At 42.3% G+C, this 21,962-nt stretch overlaps 1 protein-coding gene across 3 annotated transcripts in view; it reads right to left on the reverse strand.

The window, feature by feature from the left end:
* Positions 1-482: 482 nt before the first annotated feature.
* The window catches only part of TEX2 (testis expressed 2), a 49,179-nt gene continuing 27,699 nt past the window's right edge, over positions 483-21,962 (reverse strand). For 2 of the 3 annotated variants that reach the window (XM_075178097.1, XM_075178098.1), the window contains exons 3-12: positions 20,888-21,088; positions 19,836-20,175; positions 15,641-15,885; positions 13,897-14,037; positions 9,394-9,493; positions 8,742-8,874; positions 6,664-6,780; positions 6,305-6,514; positions 4,880-5,000; positions 483-4,349 (exon numbers count right to left, since the gene is read on the reverse strand). In XM_075178097.1, the coding sequence (XP_075034198.1) occupies positions 4,239-4,349; positions 4,880-5,000; positions 6,305-6,514; positions 6,664-6,780; positions 8,742-8,874; positions 9,394-9,493; positions 13,897-14,037; positions 15,641-15,885; positions 19,836-20,175; positions 20,888-21,088 (1,719 nt within the window). In that variant the 3' untranslated portion in view covers positions 483-4,238. The remainder of the gene's footprint in view (positions 4,350-4,879; positions 5,001-6,304; positions 6,515-6,663; positions 6,781-8,741; positions 8,875-9,393; positions 9,494-13,896; positions 14,038-15,640; positions 15,886-19,835; positions 20,176-20,887; positions 21,089-21,962) is intronic. The other variant, XM_075178099.1, reaches the window with a different exon arrangement.

The following is a 21,962-nucleotide window of genomic DNA, read 5'->3' on the forward strand; positions in this document are numbered from 1 at the left end:
CTTCAGGCGACTCCCACAGTCTCTGATGTCTCGGAGCTGTCAGTCACGTGACCGGCAGCTCCGCTGACCACCGATAATTGAGCCCAGATGACCCCTGTTGTGAGGGTATGAGAGAGGAGTCCCCGCTGAACAGATCTGTCAGTTTCAGGTAAAAAGACCATCGGGTGCCTCCCAGTCTCCGCTGACTGCCGATATTTTAGCCCAGCATGTAGTATGGTATGTACAGCGCTGTGCATCAGCACTGCCTTCCTGTAAATTCTGCTCCTCTAGACCTGATGTGAGATCTCTCACTAAAATCACAACCAGTCAAGCCTTCTGCTTCAGTAACTTATTGTAAAACATCTTTATTTAAATTTTGGGCCCCAAAATTGAGGTGCATCTTATACATGGGGAAATACGGTATACGTTTATGTCACCAATATCTCTACGTATGTGTATTCCAACCTTACAAACTAGAAAGAAGAGACTAAAAAGAGTACAAATTGGAGAATTGAGATTTTTTTTATTATTTAATAAAACAGCAAGCGGATTTAATTTTACCCACCAATTTTGACCAAGTGCAGAGTGAACACAGAATCAGGGCAGCTGGCCGTGTTAGTGCATAATGTCTGTAGACCAGTAGAGGGCGCTGTGCGCACACTGACGATGCACAACAGACAGACGAGACATGAACGTAGACAGAAACCACCGGAGAGCAGCAGATTAATCGATTATTAACATACACACACACGCATACTTCCATATTGAAATATGAACCCTTTTGCCCCTGGTGGAATCAACATGGAGAGCAGAATCCGTGCAGCCTGTCCTCATAATAAAGTATAGTGCATTGGATAAGTTTGCTGTAAACCATGAGATCTCGTAAACCAGTCTTGGCTAACCTGTGACACTCTAGGTGTTGTGAAACTACTAGTCCCAGCATACCCTTCCAGCAATAAGCTGCTATATATATATATTAGCAAAGCATGCTGGGGCTTGTAGTTTCACAACACCTGGACTGGCACAAGTTAGCCAAGCCTGCTTAAACCAAGTAATGACATACAGACTTCCTCATGGGAACAGGGGTTCCCTTAGGGAGTGAACTTGTTTTGGCTAAAGTAAGGTGTTCAGACGTACTGTGTGAAATACGGGGAGAATACATGTCCAACAAAGGATGGGGGTCATTTGTGATGTCATCCGCAGCCAGAGAGCAAATTCTGGGGGTACTCGGGCCAGCACCTCATTTTATTCCCTAGATTAGAATAATAAATACTTGGAAAAACTTTATTTACATTGTTACAATTCTCATTGACTCAGCTCACAAAACGTAAGGATAGAGATTGTGGGATTTATTAGATACACCCTGACACAATTCAAGCAATTTAAGGTGGGGAGACATGAATTTGCCTAAAATACAGTTTTAATTTTTTTTTGAGATTTGTCAGTTTCTTGCAAAGCCCATATCACAATATTTTGAGGGCCCTCTTTCCGCTTTGTTAAAATCCAGCCTTGTTTTATTACTGTGTTTATCCCCAATTGTATATCGCATGGGAGTACACTAAATAATCATTTTGAGTACTATATTTTTACAGACTGCACATCCTACTGCTGTCGCCAGCATTAAGAAATTAGTCCAAGATCAATTACCCTACTTGGAGAGGGTTTAGCAATAGCTAATTATGTAGACTAATACAATATATGCTCCATTATATAAAACATTGTTACAAACATTTCAAGCAGTTTCCAGTAACCGGAATGCCATTAATATATTTCCCCCTTTCCCATTCATTTATTCATATTCAGGGGCAAATTTTAGCCCAAGGGGGTACTTGGCTCAGCAGCCTGTTAGGAACATTTTCAAGGCAAACAAAAATGCAGGCGGACCACTATGGGACCAGCCTTAGGGACCCCCCACTCATATTACAGCTCAAGGGCCAGCGTCGCTGAAACTGGATGCTGTGTGTAATGAGCGCCACCTAGTGTGCAAGGAAATCTTCACAGTTTACAGCAAATTTTAGGACAGCAGCTAACCCATTAAATGCTGGACGTCACAGATATCTCCAGCACTGGATGTGTTAATATATACGTACAGCCGATCTTCTCCATGGACAGGGAAAACTTAACAATTTCAAGTTAAATATAGTCATTACATAGAGAGTAGAAGAAAATATATATATCTATAAATTCATAAGCTCTAGGACCCACAAAATGAATGTTTTTAACACATTAGAAAACATAAAAAAAATATATATATAATATATTTCTCATAACATGACAAAATAAATCCAGATGAAATTATTCTGAAAATCGGACATTGCTGCAAAGAAAATGTCAGCCAAAACGCGCAAAATAAACTTGGCAATTTTACCAGAACTCAAAATGTGCAAAGCTGTAAGAAAATAATATATATATATATGAATCTTGGGGGCGGGAGGAAAGGTGTCATGGCAACGGGAGGAAGGACTGGCTAGACGGCGGCCATCTTGCCTCATGCATTTAATGCAGTAGCAAACGTGTGGCACTGCTAAAATTTTGAGTGTTCGAGCGCTCAGGAGACAGAAAAGTGAATTCTCTTTTCTGTCCTCCGTTAGAAGCTCCACAAATATAAGTTCCCTCGTACTGGCCAGGAAAGATTGCTTTCACAAACTCATCAGCAGACCATTACTTTGCGATTGTACGTCACTATATAAAGCATCATTTGCTCTTTCTAATATCACACAAAAATAGCATTATACAATAAATAATAATAATAAAAAAAAATAAGTACAGGAATAATTCTCTGAGCAGAAATCAAAAATTCATTTTACAACTGTAAATTAATTCTTCATAGGGTACAAATCACTAAAATATCATCTATTGTTGCAGCTTTTTTTGTTTCATGTTAAGTCGTAGGTGAAGCAGAAAGTGCCATTTTTCTTGCCTAGGAAAAGGTTTAATCGTCTAAAAGTGAAGCAGACATCAAGTCACGAGGACACTTGCAGGCAGTGAGTGGTACTGCAATTACTTTATTTATGCCTACACATCCATTATAAAGCAGTTTCCTTGTTTTAATTTAAAGGTGTTACTTGCCACAAGCTTTGCTGATAATAATAATAATAAAAAAAAAAAAACCTTTAAAAAGTGCTTCTTGTTTCCTATTCTTGAAAGTAGTGCCTGTCTTATTGGTCATAGCAGTGTGGAGAATGTCTAGAATGTTACTAGACAAGGACACAGAATGTAGATTTTGATAGACTTTACAGACCAGTCCTCACGCAAGATCTGGGAGGGTGGACAGCGTTCACCACGAAAATCACTGGGCTGAGAAGGTGACATGACCGGCCGTGGCTGCACAGCAACGCTATACGGTAGCTAAAATCTGTCCACTGTTCTATAGGGCTGCAATAAACACAATCCCCAAAATGAAGATCCAAGTGTGTCCCTAGCGATCTACTAGCAGGTGCTGTTCACTATGTTACAGTGCTGAAACAGGTACAAGTGATACAGTGCCACCACCTCCCTTACACGCAAGGGGGAGTAATCCTGGCCGGACGTTTCATCCGAAATCTTTATCTTCTATCGATAAATGGAGGTACCGTCCTTGCACGTTTTATGCAGTAAGCGCTCACCAGCCTGAGCACACTGATGGTATTCACAGCACTAAGAATACCACGTTTCACTATTCTGTAGAACAGAATGTAGGTTACTCCCAGTAATGACAGTTCCATAAGTGTCCTCACAGCAAGTGAGCCTTTAATGTACATATTTATAGGCCTGTCCTAAACCTACAAGTGGCCGTTAAGACACTAATCAAATCAACTGACAGAAAAGGGAAAACTATTCTATCCTGTCATTTCCTGCTCGGATACATTGCTGGTAATTTAAAAACATATTTTTAAAATATAATTTTCTGGTATATTAAATTCAGCAGTTTCACAAGCAGGGGCAACTTCAATTTCCCAGGAAGGCAGTTCTTGTAGGAGACAGGAGGTGCAAGCACAGGGCTAGACCTTCACCTCTGTCCAGTTGGTGGGAGCATCATCCCTCCTGAGGTCAATCGGCACAAGGGCTCCGATCAGGTGACTGTGGCAAATAACGTCTCAATGATGTTTGGGGGGCGGGAATCTCTCCCAGGAACAAAACATGTACAACGTTCCCCTGCTTCAGCTCCTGAGAGACACCGTCTCGCTGAGCCAGTGGGGGGATGTCACATACACAGCACAGCTTACAACAGAATAGCAAATAAAAAAGTCTAATACTGTAAACAGCAGGGACTTCACATTTCAAAGGGCGTCCGCCGCCTCAGACTCTGCTTCTCTGCAGGAACGGGCATCCATGGCCGAGTGCATTATTGTCACATAGACATCATCCATGTTTGGCATGACAAATATTTTCTACAACAGAGAGAGAGAGAGAAAAAGACAGTTACGTAGGAGGTTGTAGTATATCCAAATATGTAACACCTGAATTGTTCCTGCAGGCTATAGTCACATGATGTGCAAGGATTCTTCTAATCACTGCTAACTTGACATAACTTGCATTCTTTTATTAGCAGCATTTCAGAAAAACAAATGGGAGGGTTCTACTCTGAGAAAAGGACAACAACGTGTGGTAATCTGAAAGCAGCACTCAGGATTAATGTTGTTCAATTTGTGGATCTCTTATCTCATACTTGGGAGTTGTGTGGGAGATTGTCAGTATTATTTGGATACGGTGTTTCAGTGCTGCAGCCAATGTTTGATAACATTTCAAAATATTCGATGTAACGTACCTCTACGAGAAGGCGGGAAACCTTTGGCTCTTGAGCGATTGTTGCCAAATTAGACTGTTGTATGTTAAGGTTCTATTGTTATTCTTTGACTGCTAGAGATGGGCACCTCAGTGTAGGGTGCACGGGCAGGAGGGTGCAGCTTTAGTGTCTCACCTGAAATTCCTGCTCAAGCTTCTTCTCAATCCACTCCGTGACGTGGGCCAACGTTACCTCCCTCTCCCCGAGCTTTGGCCGAGCTTTGAGCTCTAGGTGTGGTGGCGTCCGGAACCCGTACCTTACGCGGGGGTAAAAAACACGTCAAGTCAATAGGTCAAGGGGAAACTGTAATAGAATAATAGTTCACAAGATCTTATACAGTCCATAACATGTATTTCTCTAAATACATACAGTGGACATTATTTATGCAGTTATCCCTCCGTGCTTCTCTATTTGTGTAAGTGCCCTTAGATTTCTGCCAAGGTGGCAGTGTTTGCCGAGCGGAGGATTTGGGGGTTCCTCGCAATGTAAGAAGAAGGTGCAGTGGGTGTAGAAAGGAGACTGTATTTGATGGAGTGAGATTACTGAAATGAGGGAAGGGGGGGGGGGAGAGGGTGAATTTTTAAGAGCAGTCCACCCCCCCCCCTTCCCCCCAAAAAAGCACCTGAATTTTGCACCAGCTCAAAACTGTGGTCTTCAGGTCTTATACTTTTAATTGGACCCGATTCACACTTATTCAAAGAAGCACATTTCTAGGATAACTCTGAGCAATGCAACCAAAAAATAGTAAACACAGTCCCTCACTAATTCATTTATAAATGAGGATAAACAGAGCTGTATATTATATAGTGAAAGGCGTGATAATAAAGTGAGAGGAAGTTGGCCATTGATGCTGCGATTATACTCTTGCACAGGACATTCCCTGCACACCTTAGGTGCATGCTTCCTATACGCAGGACAATGTTTTTATGCTGTGTTCTATTTCTCCTGTTGTATAACCTGCTAATATCACTGTTGGTACTGCTGTCTACACACAGGATTAGGAAGAGACTAAGATGAGTTATATATGGGACTCCCTAACTGTACTATAGGCCATTAGCCTATCAATAAGCTTCTAATCAAACAAACCAGAAAACAAGGGGGAACCAGTTCTACCCTTAGATTATATGCAGCAACAAACTACAAGCACCCAATATACATGTTTTCTAATCAACATATTAAGTGTATCTATAACTATAATAAAAGATAACACAATCTCTAGTCGCAGCTTCATCCCAACCAGTTACAGGGGCAAATGTGTCATTAATGTCATTTAAGGGGCCAGTCTTCTACTGACTGAGACCGTGTCTGAACCCATCATCTGATGGCCGTGGGAATCATGGCCTGTCATTCTCCAACAAGGACGTCAATAATGCCGCACTATGCCCCCTCACTGGAATGAAGGGTAAGACAAATTCAACACCCAGGTATCAACTAATTCATTGGTTGCCTAAGCTGTGCATTCTGGGTAGTGACATATTCATGTGTCACATAAGCTGGATAACATATTCAGCCTGTTTGCAAGAGTGTAATACAACAGACATAGGTAAGGGTTGCTCTTACCATATCCGGTCGGTAGGTGGCGGTGGAATGTTAATTGTTAGTGTTCCTTTACACTCCTGTACCTCCACGGTCAACAGGAGCGGCGTGTTCGATACCTCCTCAATTTTTTTCTTTATAAATTCCGTCTCTGTGGCTTTCTGGAAATATTTGGACTTGGTGATTTTATCCACGAATCTCATTATCTTGCTCGTCCGATGCGGTCCCGCGTACCTGTTACAGGAGATACATAGCTCTGAATGAATCATATAATTGCCATATGACTGTTGCACCAGCTCAGACCTGGCAGTGATTGGGCCTCAACAATGAGACCCAAGATTCTGAAGTTGCTACACGTATAAGTTGCTGTTATAGGTTCTTACCCCTCAGGTGTCAGTTGCCTATCCCCGGTTAACTCCGGAGCGTCATCTTCATCAGATGAACCAGCACTGGATGACTCTTCATCGCTGTCCGCCAGGTAGTACGCTCTTGGCCTGGCACTGAGACATGGACAACCAAAGTAAACACAACCAAGCAGTCTCTGACGAGCAATATTTTTATATCACTTGCCCCATCGGATGATGGGCCCATATTTACAGAGGTGTAGATGCAAAACATTGTGAGAAATAATAAAAAAATTATGATTAGAGCATTACATCACGATCCGGCCATATTAAACATATTAATGGCCATGAAGAACACTTTGAACAACAGCCAGTGACAATAATGAAAATGGACTTGACATTTAGCAAAGCTCCGGGTGGGAAATTGTCTCCTATGCTACAGGCCTAGGGGTCACTTGGAGATGAGGGGAGGTAGAAATAGTTGAAGGAGACTAATGATTAGTGATAGGGAAGATGAACTGTCCATGATTGCAGTTACAGAGACTGGTAAAGTACACAGTGTACGCGGATGTGGAGAGACGCTAATGCATGGCCTTCAGTAGATCAGTGATGTATAATTTATCAGCGTGCATTAATGTTCTCTACAATTCACTCATATCTGGGACGTGAGGCTGCTATTTATAGATGAATCACCCGATATTAGCACTTCCCTGGTTGTTACTCACTGAGCTCCATCTAAACATTTGTTGTGTTCAGCCATTAATGGCTAGACACGTAACACGTGTATAAAAATAACACCAGGGTACGTCACACTCACCATTTACAAATCCATTGGTGAAAGCAAAGAGGAAAAATAGAAAGACAAATGAATACCCAGATATACTAATCCTAACTTAAAGAGAAGAAGGTCTCCTGGAAGGTTTCCTCTTTAACATTTTAAAAGCAGGACACTCATAGATTAGAAAGCATCCGGTCTCACTCACCCCAAAAATGCTCACCTTCACCCCCATGCATGCATCTTGTGCCCCCCCCCATCCCTTTGGCCTCCCAGCATCTTGTCTCACCTACTCTCCAAATATCCTTAACACTAACTCAATTCATCTTCCATGTCCCCAGCCCTTCCTCTTCCAATCATCTTCTGTCTTACCTACTCTCCACCTCAACACTAACTTCATGTGACCTTTATGTCCCCAGGCTTCCGGCAAGCATATATTGTTTTACCTATTCTCCAAACGTCCTCACTTGTAACCTATGTGTTCCCAGTCGTCATCATTATCATCAGCTATTTATATAAACGCTACTAATTCCGCAGCGCTGTACAGAGAACTCACTCACATCAGCCCCTGCTCCATAGGAGCTTACAATCTAAATTCACTAACACAGACACACAGACACACTCTAGGGTAAATTTAATAGCAGCCAATTAACCTACCAGTATGTTTTTGGAGTGTGGGAGGAAACCAGAGCACCTGGAGGAAACCCACGAACATACAAACTTCGCATAGATAAGACCATGGTCTGGAATCGAACTCATGACCGTAGTGCTGTGAGGCAGAAGTGCTAACCACTTAGCCACCATGCTGCCCATTTTTCAAGCATCTTGTGACCCACATACTCTCCAAACATCCTTTGCTCCCAAGATTCCTCAGCATGCTCCGCTTACACTGTCCAACCCTCAATGACCTTGGTTCACCTTTCAGTTTAAACATCTACCCCACGTACCCTCAGCTCTATCCCTGTGCATCCTGTGTCTCCAAACTGTTTCCCCAATATGATCTGCAACATATACTTCTCTAGTCCTCATATAGCCTCTTGTCATCCTTTTAAAGAGCACTACTAACCAGAATTCATTGCCCTTGCCACCCCAAAGCACCCTGAGCATCACGTACCACTTCTGCTTCCCCCAGCATCCATTGCCCTCTCCTGAATCTTCTAGAGTACGCAGCATCCTCAGTTCCTGCAGACTCTTTTACACTACCCAGCATCCTTTAGTCCCCCTAAATCTCTACTTCCCCAGCATGCCGTGCTCCCTGCTGTTTGTTCAATTCCACCCAGCATCTTCTGTTCTTTTCTACTCAAAAAGACCTGGAGCCGGAGCATCAGACATCTGCACTTACCCCTCTTTGCTGATTTCTCCAACTTTCAAGGCTTCTCCGAGCGGCTCTTTGCCCAGTTTGGTCAGATTCATTTTTGTCTCTAAAGTCATGAGGAAAGAGCCGTTGTACGAAATTTCCAGATCCGTCCAGAGACCTGTAAAGAAATACAACATTAAACAATCTCCTCAAGCTATCACATGAAATAATTCAAGTTCTGACTTCTATCGGTCTCAGCGTGGTCTGTGCTTGGTTATTGCTAGGCAGGAAGTCAATGGTCTTGTGCGGCAGATAGACTTCATTCCTCATACTACGGAAGTCAGAGAACGCAGACACCACACAGAGTGGAAAATGTTTCTTCAGGTGTTGGATCACGATTTAAACCACAATTAATCCTCCTCCATAAGTTCTGCTCTTTATTTATTCCACGAATCCTTCTTATCTGTAATTCCACGTCTTGGATCCAGAAAACCTATTCTTGAAGGTCTGTGAGGTAAGTTTTAAATCAATCAAGCCTCAAAGCTGTGAAGTCCAGGCTGTTCCACGCAGTAGACTGACGGCCATGTTGCTCCACAGGTTTTGTTGTTTTGTAATCGTTTATAAAATTCTTCACAAACAGTCAATGACCTAAAAACAGCAACTACGGTCACGAGAAAGAAGTGGGTCAGATAGTTACCTCTGTGGTCAATGGTCGGTTTAAAGGCTTGTAGGATTTTCGGCACAGAGACACCCATATCGAGTTCTGTCAACGTCAATTCGTTCATAAAGTACGGCAGCTGTGAGGACACGATGCATTAGTCTTATACTGGTCAGGGGGAGGTAAATTAGGCAAAAGAGGAGTTATTAACTTATGAATCAGAAGATTAATGACATGAGGGCTCAAATTTATCGCCATGCTTATTATTTTGCAAAACAATCATTTTAAACAAAACCATAATTTCCTAGCAGTTATAAAGTAATAAAATGAACATACCTCGGAATTAAAAAGAACACTTATTAATCTAAAGAAGGTGGGGTTACAATTAAGTGAGATCTTACAGACAGAGGGTGTAGAATTCCCATTTTGATATGAATTAGTTAATTACCTTACAGAGAAGCCAAGTGTTTGCTCAGCTGTTCGTGACCACAGGTGACTACTATGGAGATGTCATTAATTGTGCGCCTTGTCACATCCCCAGCCATTCCCCGAGATAATGTCTCTGGGGGAGGGGTGTTAACAGGAGCACGTGAGACATTAGGATCCTGATCTATAGGTAGCTCGGTGGCTCAGTGGTCAGCGTTGCTGCCTCACAATGACGGAATCATGGGTTTGGCTCCAACCAGGGCCTTATCTGTGTGACGTTCGTATAAAACACACATAGGTTAATTGGCTTCTGACAAAAATGGAATTTATACTGTAAGTTCCAATGCGGCAGGTACTGATTGCATACAATAATAGATGAGCACACCCAAAATGGCTGCCTCTCCTGCTAAATATGTAAAGTGCTTTGTTCCTATTGGAAGAAAAGCGCTATAACCAGCAGTTCCCAAACTGTGTGAGATCACAGGGTTGCCGCGGGCCGGCAGTGAGCGGGGTGGGCAAGGTGGAGGGTCGCCAAGCACTCCCCTCAGCCTGCCACCCTCCCCCCACTCGGTCGCCGGCCAAAAAACCCCAAAAAGCACTCCTCCCTGCTCTGTTGCACTGCATGTCGGGTGTGACATCATCACATCTGACATTTTCAGTGAAGAGCAGTGCAGCGAAAGAGCAACAATGAGAAAAGACAGAACAGAAGACAGAAGAAAACAGAACAGAAGAAGACAGAACAGAACAAAGAAGGGCAAGTAAAAGGTAAAAAATAAATGGAGGTTGAAAGGGGCAGAGCAAAACAAGGAGAACCGATTCTCCTTGAAGCACAGTGGTCCATAGATAAAGGGGCACTGTGACTGGATCACTGATAACTTCTGGTATGAATTTATTTAAAGGAAATGGCGCAGGGCGCTTAGTTATATAATTGCATATGCACTTATTTTTTATATTGTATATATTCTGAGATAGGAAATCGTTATTTCTGAGACCAGGGTAGAAACTCATTTTTCCTGTTTTAATCTTACTAAAGGATATGCCTTATTTCTGATGCATATATCTGATACAATATGCCTTTGTGGATGGAGGTCTTGTGTGTATTGGGATGCGTTTTGTATGGAAGTGTCATTGTTTGGGATTTGTAAGGTTGCTAGTGGAAACCTCCAATTAGGCATGGGGAGGGAGTCTGATAGCACAAATAGCTAACGAAGTTTTGTGATGAAGTGTCATGCCTGCTTTGGCCAAAGGCCCAGCAGGTGGTCTTTACTGTGTGGCCTTTTGTCCAGAGTGAATTTCATAGATGAGCGCAAATTTTGTTAGCTTTGCAATGCATGTAAACTCATGTTTGTGTAAATAGGGTGCATCCTGATGCTAAAAATAGCCTGTTTCTGAACTGTATAAAAGTATAGATTTTGAAATAGAATTGATATATTATTTGAAACTGGTTCTTCTGATTTTCATCTGACCTGATCATACTGGTACCTCTAACCAGTGTGAGCAAATTAACATCTTGCTTCAAAGACCTGCTTGGAAACATCTTCAATATTGCTGTATTCCTGTAACATGCAGATTAGTCCCTGAAACTAATCCGTTCTCCAGCTGTTCTGAGGTTTGGACCCAAGCTTTCCGGTACCATCACTCTGCCTGCTACCCATGCAACCCTGGTCAGTGTGATAGGCCAGGCAAGATCCATTCACAGCAACCCTGATCCATAGTAATAGATCAGGAGTACCAGCCCAGGTAAACCAGCAACGAGATACGCTAGCAGCGTCAGTTACCCAGAAGAAACCCCTTACTGGATGCTGGTAAGGAGTCCAGTGGTGGCAGCTTGTGTAAGCCCCTCCTACTGCGGCAAGAGGGCGCATTTGGGATAATGAAAGGGAACAGTGGCAAAGTAAGCCCAGCAGGTTCCCAGCAACAACAGACAGGGTGGCATAGGTGGTCCATCCTGTCACAGGCACATGGTGAAAGTTTAAAGGGATAAAGGGGCACATGGTAAAAGTTTAAAGGGATAAAGGGGCAAATGGTCACAGAGTGTGAGGGTGAATGAGGGCGCAAATGTGAACGGGCACAGTGTAAATGTGAAGGGGCACAGAGTAAATGTGAAGGGGCACAGTGTGATGATTTTTGTAGATGCTGTTTTATTTTGTTAGATGTTATTCCTTTTAATATTGTCTGTAAATTGTTTGACAGATATATAATTGAAAAAAATACATAAAGATATTATTTTCCCTTGGATTTATGTGTATTAGTTTTGCAAACAACTTACTAAGTATTTCTGTCCTGACCTAAATACTTATTATGTTATTTTGACCCAACTACTTACAAAATGGGACAGTTCGGTAATTATTTTGAAGGGGTGCCTTGAAAACAAGGGTGTAGCAAACTTAAAACGTTTGGGAACCACTGTGCTATACAATTAATAAAATGATTATTACTTTATTATCTAGCAAGTGTGATCTTCTCACCCTCTGTTTCCAACTGCTATATTGTTACTCATGACATGCTCAATCTGTTCTACTCGATTGTACAGCACTGCAGTATAAGTTGGTGATATAGAAACCGCGGATACCAATAATACCAGCGGCCTGTGTGAATGACCTTGTTTAACCAGTACAGAGCGCGTGGTCCCACTGGTTTGGACTCTGCTCGTTTCCCAGTCTGATAAGGGTTTAGTGTGGATCCCCATAGAAGGAACACACAATATAGAAATGTTATAACGGATCTCTGAAAGGGTAATACTCCTGTATGCTCCAGTATAAATTCATGGCAATGACTGGGACTGGCTCAGCTCTTATGACATTCATATTTTCTGCTGGGTAGTATAGGATGGAATTAGGACATTATATAGCCACATACACAATGTTCTTCTGTGCAGTAAGACCACTATACATGTGCAGGGCAGACTTAGTGCCTGTACAATGACTCTACAGTGTAGTTTCCTGAGCAAAACCTCTTAATGTACACAACACGGCTGTGTTTGCAGAAAGAATGACATTCCAGACCCTGCCTCATTCAAACAGTGACCATTGATCTTTTATTTGCTGTCTTGTCTCAAATGTCTGTCTCCCTCAAGATCACAGCTCAGGCAGTTAACCTGCCTGATAATCTGGGCACACATCTATGCAATTATCCTGCAGATCACAGACCCGTTTGTTTAGATATCGTGAGAGAGAGTGTGCGCTTCCACAGTCATGTTATATCGTACCAAAATAAAGCACATCTGTCGATTTGGTTTTATAAACTTAACCTAAATATCAACATCAACGATGGATCGATTTCGGACAAATGTGTACGCACTCATGCCCAGCAGCGTAAGCAGGTATCTGTAGAGTGTTTACAGAGTCACAATCTTTTCAGCAAATGAAAGATGCAGATCACAGATCTGAAGGTAAATTGTGTAGGTGTGTACACATGAATAGGCCATGCTCATCGGGACTTTCAGTCGTTGGTAAAAATGTTACAGAAGTCTCATCTGAAGTAAGATTGCATAGGTGTTTACCCAGCTTTAGAGTCATCATCATCAGCTATTTATATAGCGCCAGGGATTCCGCAGCGCTGTACAGACAACTCGCTCTCATCAGTCCCTGCCCCATTGGAGCTTACAGTCTAAATTCCTTAACATACACACACACAGACAGAGAGACACTAAGGTCAATTTGATAGCAACCAATTAACCTACTAGTATGTCTTTAGAGTGTGGGAGGAAACCGCAGCACTCAGAGGAAACCCACGCAACCACACGAAGAACATACAGACTCCATACAGATAAGGCCATGGTCAGGAATCAACTCATGACCCCAGTGCTGTGAGGCAGAAGTGCTAACCACCAAGCCACCGTGCTCCCCATAGAGTCTTCAGTAACATGCTACAATCTGATGTTGTGAAACTGGTATAGCAGCGTGACAGTCACCTAATGGTCTTTGCTCTCAGAGCACAAAGTCACCCAAAGCCACAAAACCTTACATCTGTCTCCATCTTCCTTCTACTTTACATGTAATAACCCTGACGTTCCATACATTAGACAACACATCCATATGACTAAACACAACAGACATCTCCAGTACAGACTTGCACTCATTATTTTCATTTTATACATTGCTGGTTAACACTGACCTTTATTTTACTCAGTTTCATCTGAATCTTTTTAGACACCAGATCAGACCAGTACTTCTCTCCCAGGAAATCCCAAAACATTCTCCCAAGCAAAGCGTTGACCCAGGCTTGCTGGTCCTCCAGTGCTTGCACCGCACCGATCTGCACCGAGAGACAAAAGTCTGTCAACTTCTCCTCTTCTAACCTAAGGGAAGGAAACCCCTCACAGAGGACACTAAATAATAAACTACTTCCCAGATATCTCATCAGTCACATTTCTCTCCATCAAACTTACACTAGGGGGTAAATGTATCAAGCTGAGAGTTTTCCGGCATGTTTGAAAAACCAATCAGATTCTAGCTGTCATTTATTTAGTACAGCCTACAAAATGATAGCTAGAATCTGATTGGTTGTTATAGGCAACATCTCCACTTTTCAAACCCGCTGGAAATCTCTCAGCTTGATACATTTACCCCCAGATGTGGTCTAACTTAATTGTATAACATAATGTTTGTCCTCCAGTGAGACTACTTGTTTTCCCACATAATCTGCAGCAGTTGTTGCTGTAGGGATCATTGACCTCTACATCAGATGTGTTCTCTGTGCACATTAGAACACGGAATGTACCTGAAACGCAACATGTTCTACTTTTGATGCGTCCAGCTCCTGAGTGGGCCACCTAGGTGGTTGTGATACGTAAAAGGCAAAATCTAAAGGTTTTTATATATTTCTTAATGGTGCCTGGCACAGGAGTTGCATAAGTTAGACACAGACATATGTTGTATCTACCTACATGATATGAGCAAACCGTAATCCCATGCACATGGCCCGGTATTCTGGCGTGTGGAATTTAAACTTGCTCGGAGGTGGCGCTATGTACGATCTGAGTTTGGGTTAATAATAATAATGCAGAATTGAGGGGATACTAATCATGATTGGTGCAGGGGTTAATGATATTGTGAAGATATCTCACTGTTTCTGAATAACCTTTAAAAGAACACCTTACACACGTCATCATTGTCTGTGATTCAGAGACAGGAAGAAATCACAGACCGTGATGAAACGCGTAAGGTACTCCTTTTAAGCACTAGGCAAGCCATTGGGAATAGTGTTTCTTTTGCTTCAGAGAAACCAAACCTTTTTCTAAAAAGGACGTAAAAGCAATGCCTGTAAGTAGTAAGACCCAAAACGATCCTGAAAGAGCTCTAAATTTAAACCCTGATAATCATTGGGGTATGGAACACAACAAATACATTTACATAACAAGCGATTTAGCGTTTTCCACCATATACCGGATTAGGAAATAAAGCACTGTAGAGATTGATCGGAAGACCTTGTTACTAACTTTCTACAGTTCCTCTCTTTTATGTCAGGCTAACATGGAGTACTGAGCCTTCAACACCATTTGTGATCGCTTTATAGTATCTAGTATCCAGCTGCTTAACAAACCTCATCAAATAAGCTTACTTCTATTGGAATTCATTGGCCCATTAACATTAATATATTGTAATTTGGAATGTTTGGCTCCCATAAATTGGTTTTAATATTTATTTATAAAGTTTTATATTGGTCAACTCTGCCTCAATCTAATTTATATCATATATTTCATAAGTACACCCCCCCCCCCCTATATATTTGGAAACTGCTGCAGGTAGCTCTATTTTATTTATTACTGCACAGCCTAGAATACCTAGTAACCCATAGATCAGACTGTGTCTCTCTGGAGAAGCATCTGCCCCCATCCTCACCATAATAAGCCCCTCACCTTCTTGGTTGCAGTTGGACTGCTGTTGACGCTGTGTACCGGGCTCTCATCTGGGCTGCTCTCCTCTTGCGGGATACACCGAGCCATGTAAACATTGTAATCCAGCAGCATTTTCTGCCTGATGTTTCCTGGTAGCTCCTTGTTCCGGGGCTGGGACATGACTTCATCCATGCTACCCTTACTGCTGCTCCGGCTGTGCGAGAGGATCCCGGACTGGCTGCTCTGTCTGCTGTGTGTCAGGAGCCCTGGGGGAGACAAACAATCAGCCAGGTAGACTTAACCCATCGTATTGTGCCTTGTATGTCCTAAAAGGAAGATTAAATATCTCTGTGCTATACACAGAGATGGACTTGTGCTTGCTCAGGGATGCCTTCCTTCCACATCACATCTCAGATATATTTCATGCTCGCTCCCGGGCAGCTTACTTATACATCACAGCACCTCTGCCTCACAATCATGTAGGACAGGGTTTCCCAAACCCAGTCCTCAGGGCTCCCTAACAGTGCAGGTTTTCCATATCTCCTTGCTGAAGCACAGGTGTATTCATTACTGACTGACACATTGTAACAGATCCACAGGTGGTCCTAATTATGTCACATGTGATCCAGAAAACCTGCACTGTTAGGGAGCCCTGAGGACTGGGTTTGTGAAACCCTGATGTAGGAGATAGCTACCCAGGAGTGAGTATGAGCCAGCTTCTGCATACAGCACAGGGATCTCTCATGCTCCCTCTTCTGTGCCTTCCTCCTACGTCACAGCACCTCTGCCTCACAATCATGTAGGAGATCGCTACCCAGGAGTGAGTATGAGCCAGCTTCTGCATACAGCACAGGATTTCTCACGCTCACTCTTCTGTGCCTTCCTCCTACATTACAGATTCTCTGTCTCGCATGGAGGAGGAGGCTTACCGGGAGCAAGGATCAGTATGTGTTTGCACATAGTAGGAAGACGTTTCATGCTCTTTCCCAGGCACAGCAAGCATTGGGGGAGGCTGATCTTTTTTCACAATGAGAACAAGTTCTTTTTAGGACATACCTTAACTGTGATAGCCTCAACCTATCACCACAAAATAAAACCTTTTAAATATTACAATGATTTTCTCTACCTCTCAATCCTTCAGCTTCTAGCAGCTGGTAATATATCACCAAAATTAGTCTCTTCAACATCCTCTGTTGGCCTCTCCCAGTGGACCTACTCTTCTTCTCACTGCCTTCATCTTGTCTTCTCCAGACTTTGTTCAGTTTCGGATTTCTTTACCTCTTATTTCCCTCTTGCTGACCATCACTTGCAATACCTTCTACACCACGTAAACCTCTTTGCACTCAAGCACAACCAAGCCTCCTCATACCTACAGAAAGCTCAATTATTCATTTTCAATAACTTTCCACCTCTCTGCAGCAGCTCCTCGTCCAATCTCTACCTTCTCCTGTCCTTATCCGGACGCTCAGTCATCGAATACCAAACACCTCTTGTATGCATTTAAATCTCTTCTTAACCTTCCCACACCTATCCCTCTGACCACCATCACTGCCCAAGGGCTTGCTCCAGCTTCAAGGACATAATTGATAGGATCCAATACGGCATGGTATGCTCTTCTCCGAGCAATTACCGTCTCAATTCCTTTCCTGCATCCAATCTTCATTTGTGGGATCAAATCTACTCTTTTCTTCTCCCACTCTACAACCCTTGCACTCGACCTTATAACATGATATATATGTTGATCAATCTCTCCGGTAGTCATCCCAGCCTTATTTAAAATCTGTAATCTCTCTTTCGCCACTGGCACCTATCATTCATTATTCAAGCATGTGGCAGTCATTATTAAGCAAATATTTATGATCCAAACTATCAGAATACTGTCACATCTCAACTTCCATGCCCATCCAAAGCTTCTTGAGAGGCTAACCAGCAGTCTCCTCACAGGGCTCCTTTCCTCACACAACCTATTGGACTCTTCAGTCAAGCGTACATTCCAGCACTCCTAAGAGACTGCACTGATTATGTTAATTAATGAATCAATCAAAATCTAGGCCACTACTCCCTTCTTATTATCCTGGATTACTCTGCTGCATCTCATACAAATGCTGCATTCCTTAAGTCTACCGGACACTGTCCTATACCGATTGTCATCCTACTAACCAAACCGCTCCTTCAGTGTTGGTTTCTGGATCTACCTCTTCCTCGATCAATTGGAGTCTTGTGCTCTTCTCTGTCGATACCATTTTGAAAACTAATATACTTCATTGGATTTCAGTATCATCTCTATGCAGAGGTCATCCAAATTTATTTATACGCTCCGGATCATTCACCATCTGTGTTGGCTCGCGTTACTGGAGGTCTTTCTGCTATTTCGTCTAGATGTTCGCTCGCCAGCATACTCAATCTGTCAAACACTGAGCTAATAATTTTTTCTCCAGATTCTGATGAGAACACAACAATAAACTCTACCCTGGAGGCCTGAGAACTGTTCCATGTCCAAATTCTGTTATACACACGTAGAAACATCTCCAGAACACACATGTATTTCATACAATACAATGCAAAAACTTTAATACATACGCTCAGTCTCCAGCATGGACTATTGAAATTTCCCCTAACACTGGTTGCTGGTACTTTAAACATATCCAATCTAAAAGAAGCCTACAAACATACAAATTCATTAAGAAATCTGCACCAACATATATATCTTCCCTTGTCTCAGAATCTTAACTCGGCCTAGCTATTTTGCGTCTCTAATCCACATGGATTACTTGCTCCCATTCCCGGTTATGGGACGGTTTTCAGACTGCACCCATTTGATGGATTTACCTCCTTGGTACAACCAAGATCCCCTAGACTCCTAATCTTCAAGCTTTACCTGAAAACACAGCTCTTTTGGGCAAGCTTTTCAAATTTCCGAACCACCTCCTTAACCCTCCCTAATCTAATCCACCTGATTGCCACCACTCTACATAGTTCACTGAAAATGTACATTTATTAAATATTACTATTATTATATCCCATTGTCCCAAATACAAGGCTCCCTCAGGCACCATTTGGCATATGATTTGGGAGTGTCCTGTGGTACGAACCTTTTGGAGAGCATTGTAGTGATGTTTTTCATCGACACCAGAGGTTGCCCCTATAGTGTGTCCACGCGTTTGTCTCTTTGGTTTAACATTCGAGAAATACTATAATAAGATACTGTTCAAATATATATTCAATTTAACCTCACTTGTGTAGGTGATCATAGCACGAGAATGGATGGCAGCTGAATCTCCAGATGTTTCAGACTAGATTGCTCTGGTAAATGATGTTTGGAGACATGAAAGATTCATGTATGAAAGTAGAGAGGTTCTCCACAAATTTGACATCCCTGGTATAGATCACAGTTTGTTAACCATCCTCATGAAGACGGTTCGGGGGTGAGAGGAGCGAGATGAAAGCCAGTTATGATACCCCTATGCTACCTCGTGTCATTCTTATTGGCATGCCAGCCAATGATTATGCCAGCCCTGCACAGCAATATGGCATTATAATGCTGATATACAGCCTATGATGTCACTGTGCTGAATACCATTAAATTATAGATATGTTGAGTTTACATATATATATGGAATTTTATCTTTTAACAACTAGTGACCTTTGCTTGCTTATAGCTATTATATCCTACTGTATAAACATGATTATGTCTTAATCAGATAGTCTCTGTTTAGTTAGATTCAAAATGTATGTACCATATCGTTATGTGTTTCTAAAACCAATAAAAATACTTTATAGAAAAAAAGGAAAATGCACATTTATACTTTTTACTCCTTAAACCAACATTGCTGTTTGGATCATATAACCTCACTAAAGACTTTTATTTTGCATTTAACCTCATGTATCAATTCCTGTTTTCCTATGCCTTGCCTGCCAGCAGGGCTCTCTTACCTCTGTTGGTTTGTTAATATTCCCTCTTGTTTTATTACTGTGTTTGCTCCTAGTTCTAAAGAATATGTTGGCATTACATAAACGTCAATAACCACCACCGCTCCATGCCTGCTGGTCAATCGCATTAAATATTAAATGGATAAGTCCTTACACATCTCACATACAGGAGATGAAAAAAGGCAACATATCATTTAGGATTGTTTAAGCCAGACAATCCTATTGGGAAAGTTCTGAACCACTAAGCACTAGCCTTAGATTCTGGGATTATACACCCCAATAATACCTGATTTAATTCCCGGCACGATGCCTGTTTTTTTCAGATCCACCTTCATTTTGGAGGCAAGAAGGAACCTGTGAAACCAATCTTCCTTTTCTCTGCCTGACCTCCCAAACAGGTAGAGCACTTGATCCTTGTTTCCAGTGGCCTTGGTGCCATCTTGCCCGGGGATGTTCTTTTTGCCCTCCTCAGTCAGGCTGTCCCCTTTCTCAGCTTTCTCCTCACTGCCGTCTTTATCCACCTGAGCTTTAGACATAAAGTCGTCTTGCCGGGCAAGTTCCAGGCAGATGGGGTACTTCTTGTTCCACATCCGCTTACGTGCCAGGCTCTTGGGGACGAGATACACCTGTCAGGGCAGATAGGACTCATTAAAAGTTTTCAGTGGTTTGCAAAATACTCAACATGCTGAAAAATGTACTGGTCCCTACTAAATCTAGGCCAATGGTTTGCAATGAAACTTCCACTCCCCTTGGCCAGAGTGGACCTCATTTACCGGTGCACCTAGACGGTTCACTTGAAGATGCATGCTTATTCTTCGTACTCATTGGATGCCTTGGTTTGCGGGGAGGTGGAAAAATTTCCAGAGGCGCATTGTGCAGAAGTATAAACATCACATCCAAGTCCAACCTCCTACCACTCGGTACAGTGGTCTCCAGAACAGGGCCCTACCCGGTACAGTGGTCTCCAGTATGTGTCACTGGATGATGAATGCTGCTCAACAGAAAGATATTTTGACTTTTTATACAATGTAACACGGCTTACATTATTCTGAAAAGGGGAGGGCTAGTTTCCAAGGTAACAGAAAAGCTATGTACAGACTGGCTGTCCTAGCAAACATTAACTGGTAAGCTATGTTTTCCCATTTTAGCTTTTTGTCCAAGACCAAAAACTATTTGTGCTTGTAAGGTAGGAAATTTATACATCATTTATGTCTGCCAACAATGAAGAAGGATTGTTCAGCGATACAATACTTGTATAAACAAACATCTTTTATAAAGGCAACTCAATAGAAAGACTCTGCTATGTAACCTTACTGTCCTTCTAGAACATGTACTCACTTTGCTCTCCACCAGATCATAGATCTTCTGGCTCACGTAGACCACCTCCGGCTTGGCCTCATTGTAAGCGGCTCTCCGGGAGACATTTTTGTTGGGCTTGGACAGACGCAGAGTGGAACCTTCCAGACGAACAAAGACAGAGTGCGTGAGGGTGGCGTGATAGGTCTCCGGGTCGTAGTTCTGGATCTCGTTCATCCATCCCTGGGGAGAGAGAAACATCAAGTGATAAAGTAAACATAACTGGACAGGAGCCACTGATAGGGAACGCTTAGAAGGGACCATAAACTCAAAACTGTGCCTAGCACAGGGGAATGTACGTACTAAATATAGTCTTACTATCCCTCTCTGTAGGGAATTATTTATTTATACAGCGCCAGCATATTACGCAGCAATTTACAGAGAATATTTAATCATCCACATTAGTCCCTATCCTACTGGAGAGTACGAACTATATCTTCTACCATACAAACGCACACAGATACAATAGGGTCCATTTTGTCAGCAGCCAAAAAGATCTACCATTATATACAAATATAGTGCCTGGGTCAGAACTGAACTTATGGTCCAGGGACTTTTGACACAGCAATGCAAACCACCGTGCCACCATGGCGGTATGAGTGAAGTGTGGCAGTTGAGTATGTTACCTTTTTGACCCTGCAATATCTGCTGACATTCTACTATTCCCTAATGATTTTACACAAATCCTGAGCCACTAGACTTCTCCCCCAAGCTATTATCCCTCAAGGATTGTCACAGACCAAAAAAAGATTGATAGGAAAGCTCTGGGAAGAGAACGCAAATAATGAAACTGTACTAAATGGTGAGCTCTGCAGGCAGCTTTACTAACATCAAACTATGCCAAGTCTGATGAGAAGCTTTTATACATTCATCCATTGTTTAATGATTAAATAGGGTCCCTTTAATAGACAACATCTACAGCAGCAACCGAGCAACATGACCTCTCTGTACAACCTCATGTCAACAAACTGGAACTAGATGTTAACGAGGAAGATAAACATTACTTAATACCAGCCTGTCACCATGATTTAACATGTTCCCTGTGCTGCTCACAAAT

Source organism: Mixophyes fleayi, chromosome 6 (assembly GCF_038048845.1).
Source record: "Mixophyes fleayi isolate aMixFle1 chromosome 6, aMixFle1.hap1, whole genome shotgun sequence".
Taxonomy (NCBI): Eukaryota; Metazoa; Chordata; class Amphibia; order Anura; family Limnodynastidae; genus Mixophyes; species Mixophyes fleayi.